Here is an 8,099-nt window from a genome sequence, read left to right on the forward strand (position 1 = left end):
CAAGTCTAACCCTAGACTCATCTCTATATAAAGGGCTCTACCCCTCAACATAGAACTACATTTTGGTTTAATCCTCGAATAAGGATATACAAGCAACTACGTCCTTAGTGTGCCCTCACCGCCATAGCCCCGAGGGCATCATCAAGAACTATATTTTTGGCTTGATTCTCTACAACACAGATATACGTAGGCATCTTGCAAGGACTGACAGTCGCTATTTCGAGAGCAGCCATTAAAGCTCGAAGCTCACAAAACCTAGCATTAATTACTAATGCACCCTAGTTTTTATTCCACAACATTTGGCGTTGCCTGTGGGAAAACAACAACAACCATAGTGAACACACGGAGCAGAAACAATAGAGATGATCATATCCCATCACAGACGATCTCCTCAATAGTGGAGATACCTCCGCAATCAACCTATGCCTCCACACAAGGAGGAACCTCTATAGGGGCATCTATGGCTCAGCCTCCAGAGACGAATCCTCCAATCCAAGATCTACCACAAGGGACAAATCCCCCGGCTCCTCAAGGGATGAATCCCTAATTTCAGGAACTACATGCACCTATAAACCCTCAACCCGTTGGGTATAAATACTCAACAACAATAACCCCAGGGACCACCAACCCACCTCACGGGATGCCTCTATACCCCGAGGTGGTTGGAGGAAGTGGACACTCTAATCAGAGTGAAGGACAACTGGACAAGGGCAGAATCCCAATACATCCGTGGCTTGGCTCCCATCCTTGAGAATCGAGAATTCTCTGGACCCTACTCTGCTAGAGACTCTGAATCATCGGACGACGAAGTCGTTCCAAGAAGGAGGCGTGCTGGAAAGAAGCCAATACTTAGTGGCTACCAACAACCTAGGAGCACTCAAAGGACGATTCCCCAAGATGTATAAGAGAGGATCAGGACTTATGAAGCTGAGATCCAAAGGCTGAAGCGTGACCTAGAGGTGCACTTGACCCCAAGACCTCCACCTGCAGTGAGGCAAAAGGATTTTCCTCCTATAATGGACCTGAAAGGTCCAACACCAAGAAGGGTTGTTGCCCCAAAGGCTCATCCAAGTGATTTGATGCCGCTAGGAGATCCTGATGATCCAAACCCACCATTCACTAAAGAGATAAGGAATGCCCACAGCTCAAAGAAGTTCAAGATACCCACTATCAAAGCATACGAAGGTACTGGAAACCCAACTAACCATTTCTGGACGTTCTCTAACGCCATGTTGCTACAACTCATGAATGATGCTATTAAGTGTCAGTCCTTCCCTCAAACCCTGTCAGGTATGGCTCAAAGGTGGTACAGCCATCTGTCCCCGAACTCGATTGGATCTTTCAAGTACTTGAGCCAAGCTTTCATCAAGCAGTTTATTAGTGGCAAAGTACACGAGAAGGGTTCGACTTTTATAATGGGCATAGTCCAAGGAGCAAAGGAGTCCCTTAGAGACTACCTGAACTGATTCACAAAGGAGGCTCTAAAGGTCCCGGAACTTGACGGCAAGGTAGCTATGATAGCCTACATCAAGGGACTAGAGACGAGTTCCTTAACATGTCCCCGGCCAAATGCCCTCCTAAAAGCATGCCACAGCTTTAGGATAGGGCTAAAAAGTACACCAAGATGGAGGAAACTATGAAGAAGACGTGGTGAGTAATGATCCTTTAGGCAACAAGAAGCGGAAGGCGGATCAGGAGTATGATGCTAAGGACAAATATTCTCAAACTGGAAAAAGCTCTGACTCCTCTTCTAAGAAGAATCAGCCTCCAAGGTTCACTGAATATGCAAGGTTGAACGCTCCGAGAAGCCAAGTCCTTATGGAAATTGAGAAAGACAAAGAGTTCAAATGGCCGAAGCCACTAAGGGGAGACCCCGATAAAAGAGACAAGAGTCATTACTGTATATACCATAAAGATGTTGGTCATGATGATACCAATGATTGTAGGTAACTCAAGGATGAGATTGTGTATTTGATATGAAGAGGGAAGTTCAGATGCTTCACTAAGATGAAGAGGTTGGAGGCCAAAAAAGAGACAATAATCGAAGAAATGACGATCGAAGAGGTAACGACAGGGATCGTAACCCACAGCCCCAAGGGCTAGTAATCAAGATGATCTCAGGAGGTCCTACAGCAGTTGGGACTACAAGGAACTCTTGAAAAGCTTATGCGAGGGAGGTAATGAGTATAGTCAGGGAACCGTCTAAGCGTTCCAAGTCAGAAATGATGTTTAAGTTCGGTGACCCAAACCTGGAAGGTTTAAAATTTCCTCAGAATGATGCTTTTGTCATCACCTTAATTATTGGAAATTGTCATGTTATGAGGGTTCTAGCGGACAATGGAGCTTTTGTGGATATTCTTTTCCATTAAATGTTCCTAAGGATGGGCTACAATGATTCATAACTGACTCCATCCGAAGCACCCATCTACGGGTTTAATCAAGTGGAATACCAAGTCAAAAGAGCAATACAACTTCCCATGACTATTGGGGAAGAGCCCAGGGAGGCCACGCATATGTTAAACTTTTAGGTTGTTAAGGCATCCTCTACTTCTAACGTTATCATGAGTAGAACAGGAATCCATGTGTTCAAGGCCGTGCCCTCAACCTACCACATGGTACTGAAGTCCAGGCTAGAAACGGTGTTGAAGAAGTAAAATGAGATAAAAAATGGCCCGTAATTTCTATGTTACAACACTTAGGCCTGATGGAACTAGGGGCAGGTCCTCCACATAGAAGACATGGATGTCCATGAGAATGAAGAACTTCGAGGGAAGCTAGCATAGGACGTAGTCCCAATACCCCTAGAATCCTTAGACCTGGAGAAGGTCACATATATTGGAGCCGATTTGGACAAGGCTGTGATATGTTTACATGGACGGCAGTCGATATGCCTGGGAATGACCCCAGCCTTATAACTCATAAATTGAATGTCGATCCAACTCGGAAGGTGGTGATGCAGAAGAAGAGAACTTATGCCCCCGATAGGCTGGAAACCATTAAACAAGAGGTCGAGAAGCTCTTAGAAGCTGGATTCATTGAGAAAGTACAATTCCCTGAGTGGTTGGCCAATCCCGTGATCGTCAAAAAAGCTAATGGGAAGTGTAGAATAGGCATCCACTTCACTGACTTGAATGATGCTTGTCCTAAGGACTGCTACCCTGTACCAATGATTGATACCATGATCGATGCCACCGCTGGACACGAGATGTTAAGTTTCATGGATGGTTTCAGTGGTTACGATCAAATTAAATGCACAAAGATGACACCCCCAAGGTATCTTTCATAACTGACTTTGATTTTTTTTATTATCTTGTAATGGCTTTCGGACTTAAGAATGTAGGAGCTATCTACCAAAAGTTGGTAAATAAGATATTTGTATATCTAATTGGGAAGACCTTGGAGGTCTATGTTGATGACATATTAGTCAAAATCCTAGACAAGGCCGAACATATTTATCACCTCAGAGAGGCATTCGAAGTGCTGAGGCACCGTAAGATGATGTTGAACCCCACCAAGTGTGCTTTTGGTATAGGGTCTGGGAAATGTTTTGGTCATGTGGTCTCGAAGAGAGGAATTGAGGCCAACCTTGATAAGATCAAAGCCATCCTAGACATGGAGCCACCATAATCCATCGAGGACGTTCAAACTATGACCGGAAGAATTGCAGCTCTAGGGAGGTTCATCTCTAAGGCTAGAGACAAATGCCTTCCTTTTTTTAAAACCTTGAAGAAGGAGAAGAATTTCGAGTGGACATCTGAGTGCCAAGAGGCCTTCGAACAGCTGAAGAAGTACATGACTGAAGCCCCGTTGCTGGCCAAACCAAGTCCAGTGAATGTCCTTTACTTATACCTCACGGTATCTGGACAACCTGTGAGTGCAGTCCTGATAAAAGAAGAAAAGAAACTCCAGAAGCATGTCTACTATATGAGCAAGGTGCTCCATGGAGTGGAGTTAAAACATTCCACCACTATAAAAACACGCTTGCTCTCATCACAACCTCGAGGAAGTTAAGACCATACTTCCAGGCCCACAAGATCGAAGTCCTGACGGACCAACCTTTAAAGAATATTCTTCACAGCCCGAAAGAAAGTGGTCGACTCATAAAATAGGCAATTGAGTTAGGAGAATTTGACATCAAGTACAAGCCTCGAACAACCATCAAGGCTTAGGCATTAACAGACTTTATGGTCGAATGCACAATTGATGACCAAAAAGTCGAGGGTCAAGAGATAGTACTCCTAGAAGGAGAAGAGAAAGAGAAGGATGAAGGTACAACTCTGAAATAGTATTGGGCTCTCTATTTTGACGGAGCGTCCAAAATAAAATCTAGTGGTGCAGGCCGAGTCTTGTAAAGCCCTGAAAGGTTCATAATTGAGTATGCTTTGAAGTTGGACTTCCCAACTACGAACAACGAAGCTGAATATGAAGCTTTTATAGCCGGCGTAGGCTTGGATAGAGCTGTAAGGGACAAAAACCTTAAGATCTGTGGAGATTCAAGACTTGTAGTTGCTCAAGTCAATGGAGAGTTTGAGGGAAAGGATGATATAATGGCCAAGTACCTGAGAGTCATTAAGGGAATACTGACTCATTTTGATGAATGGTACACTGAACATGTTTCGAGAGAGGAGAACACTACGGCCGATGCCCTATCTAAGTTCGCCTCATGTGAAATCGAGAACTACCCAAGAAGTATCTACTACCAGGTCCTAAAGACCCCTACTATACATGTCATAAATTTGATAGCACCAATTGGTAGGGCAAGTTGTTAGATAGATCCAATCAAAACTCATCTTGAGACTGGATGGCTCCCCGACGATGCCCAAGAGGCACGCAAGTTATCGGTGAGAGCATTGAGATATTCGATGATTGAAGGCCTTCCGTACAAAAGGTCATTTTTATTCCCTACTTGAAGTGTTTGAGACCTCTTGAAGAAGATGAGACACTTATGGAAGCCCATGAGGGGATTTGTGGACACCATTTGGGGGCAAGACCCTCGCTCACAAGATAACTCGATTGGGGTTTTACTGGCCAATGATGTTAGCCGATGCAAAGGCTTATGTAAAGAAGTGTGACAGATGCCAGATGCACGCTCCGATAGTACGACAGCCCCTAGAGAGGCTTACATCCATCAGCACACCCATCCCTTTTGTAATGTGGGGAATGTATATACATGGTATGTTTCCTGTGGCATCGAGATAAAGGAAGTTCATTATGGTAGCCATGGACTACTTCACAAAGTGGATTGAGGCTAAAGAACTAGCCAAAATAACCACCAAGCAAATTACCCAGTTCTTCTGGGAAAATGTGATATGTCGGTTTGGTATCCCACGCATCCTTTGCATGGATAATGGGCGATAAATTGATAAAGAGTTGAGAGAATATTACAATGATAACAACATAGAGCTTCGCTTCACCTCGGTTGCACACCCACCAGTAAACGGGAAGGCGGAAGTTGTTAACAGAATCATCCTTGATGGATTGAAAAAAAGGGTCGAACGCTCGAGGAACACTTGGGTGGATGAGTTGCTACCTATACTATGGGCATATCATACCACCTGCAAAGTGACAAATGAAGCTACCCCATTCATGCTGGCTTACGGAGCTGAAGCTGTGGTGCCTCTAGAAATCACCCATGGATCTTCTATGCTCGAATCTTATGAACCAGAAACCAATAAAAAAGGCATGAGGCTCGCTTTCGATCTCATTGACAAGGTCAGAGATAAGGCCAATGCCTGCAATGTAGAGCATCAACGAAGGGCCTCCCTCTATTGAAATAGTAGAGTTAAGGAATGGTTCTTTCAGAAAGGAGACTTGGTCTTAGGGGAGATTGAGGCGTCAGGAGTCGGGGAGAGAGGAAAGCTATCCCCTAACTGGGAAGGGCCTTCTAAGATCAGGAAGACATTAGGACGAGGATCCTCCAAGTTAGAGACCTTGAACGGTGATGACGTACCCCGCACTTGGCACGCTTCAAATATGAAGGTTTATTATGTTTAGGACATTCATAACGTGTTCCTAGTACTTAGTATTCGACATATGAATAAGGTCGACGAAACCATCTTATGTAAGGGTTGAACCCATTTTCCAGAGATATTATCTGTTTATACAAGTTTTTTTCTATCATCATGTCTAGCAATTTATTTAAGTACGAGCATCTAAAGAATTCAAGTCCCGAAGGACCAAATGCCGAAAATGAAAGTCAAGTACGAAATGAAACCAAATAAAATGCATAGAAAAATATCCCAAAGGATCACAAGTTAAGTCCTAAAGGACTAATAGGTTATAAATCAACATACTTCAAATAAATAAGTTCTGAAAACAAAGCCACATGTGGCATCTATAGCCATGCAAGGCTATCACAATCACTCCTCAGAAGAATCCTCTTCCTCATTCCCCTCTCCCTGGGCGACCTCCTTAACCTCTTTCTCACCATCTTCATCCGAACCGGCCTCGAAGGAAGAGCTGCTGCTCCCTGGAACCAGCTCCTTGATCTTCCCTTAGAAGACCATTTTAGATCTGGGCTTCCTGAAGGAGCCTTACCCTTGGAACCAGAATCCCCACGGCTTGAACTAGATTGAGACTGCTGGTGTGAAGTCTCTGGCATAGACCCAAAGGCCTGCCCAAATGGGTCTATAACTGGAACCTCCCAAGGGCAAGTTTAGAGGCTCGGATCGACCAAGTCCGCATACAAGCTATGAACGTCTTTGATGCCCTTTTGCCATCCTATGGTCAGCTTCAAAGGGCACATCTAGTCGTCATGTTCGTCCATCATCTGGGTAAACTCATGGGACCTGTGGTACACATCTACAAGCTTCCTCCACTCTATCTTTCTCTTATTCATCTTCTTGGAGTGCTTCTTCTCCAGGACAGCAACCTTGTCTTCTGCCTGATGAGTCTTAGACTCCCATTAATCTGAGGAGATATTCATCTTGTTCATGCAAGTCTGTAATGTCGTATAGTCACTCCTCATCTTGATACTTTGAGTAGAGGATGCGGCAAAGTAGGCATTGGCCTGAAAAAGAAAACACGAAGATGAGTCATAAAAAGGCTAACTGAGATAGGGTTAAGATAATAAGACCGACTAAGACTCAAAAGGGTCGAGTCCCCAACACATAGAGTCCTGGATAACCAAGACCTTCACGAAAGAGTGATCCTGGCCGACTAAGAGTATAAAGGGCCGAGTAGGCCACATGGAGGGCTTAAGGCCGACCGGGACCTCCTGTAAGGTTGGTCCAGGCCCTCATGAAGGATTTTCCTTGACCTTACTGGGAAAACATTACCAAAATTATGAAGGGAGTACACGAAAATTAAACAAGTTAAAATGTACCTGATACAAGGTGTGAGCCCCTAGCACCTCGGCCTCAAGTAACTTCTCACCCGAAGAGACGTGAAGAAGGTCTGGAGGAGTAATGCAGTTCTTGGACCACTCAAGAGCAAGGGTCGGGCTCCCGAACACCAAGTTGTTAGTATATATGTCCCAAAAAGGTTCGAAGGGGATTTTCACATTTCCATCAAAATCCTTGCCTCTTTTCTTGCCAGAGCCAGAGTCCTCAAGGAAAGACGGAACCTTGGGAATGCGGTTAACCTGCTTGGCTACTTCCCTAGCCATCCTTCCCGTAATCTTGTCACTATTGTCAGTCATTGCATCTAAGGCCTCAGCAGCTGAAACAAAACAAAAGAAAGATGGATATAAGAACAAACTTGAACAAATTTGAGATAGAATAAAAATGAATACCCTCTCTAGAGAGGTTGTTAATGCCAGCCTCGACGAGCTTGGTCTCCGTAACAAACTCTCAATAAAGGGTTCTTCCATCATCACTAATGAGGCGATCACGATCATAAATCTCATCATATGTAAGATGAAGGATGTAGTGGGCACTATCCATAGGACAACTGAAATCATGCCTGAAGTATACCCTCAGTCGCCCTCAGTCCATTCCAAGACTATAAATTTCTTGTTCCAACGGTGAATAGACTCATGAAGAGAATGTGTGTTTACGATATGAGGAACACGGGGCCTATGTTGTAGAAGAACCCAGCTATACCTAGTCAAAGGAGATGCCTTTAGCATAAAAATACTTTGAAACATTGAGACACTCAGT

At 44.3% G+C, this 8,099-nt stretch overlaps 1 protein-coding gene across 1 annotated transcript; it reads left to right on the forward strand.

Moving 5' to 3' along the window:
- Positions 1–5,034: 5,034 nt before the first annotated feature.
- LOC141701079 (uncharacterized) lies at positions 5,035–5,772 on the forward strand. The gene is made up of 2 exons (XM_074504724.1): positions 5,035–5,173; positions 5,369–5,772. The coding sequence occupies exons 1-2, from the start codon at positions 5,035–5,037 to the stop codon at positions 5,770–5,772; spliced, it is 543 nt and encodes a 180-aa protein (XP_074360825.1).
- Positions 5,773–8,099: the final 2,327 nt, after the last annotated feature.

The sequence above is a fragment of the Apium graveolens genome, unplaced genomic scaffold (assembly GCF_009905375.1).
Source record: "Apium graveolens cultivar Ventura unplaced genomic scaffold, ASM990537v1 ctg3311, whole genome shotgun sequence".
Classification (NCBI taxonomy): domain Eukaryota; kingdom Viridiplantae; phylum Streptophyta; class Magnoliopsida; order Apiales; family Apiaceae; genus Apium; species Apium graveolens.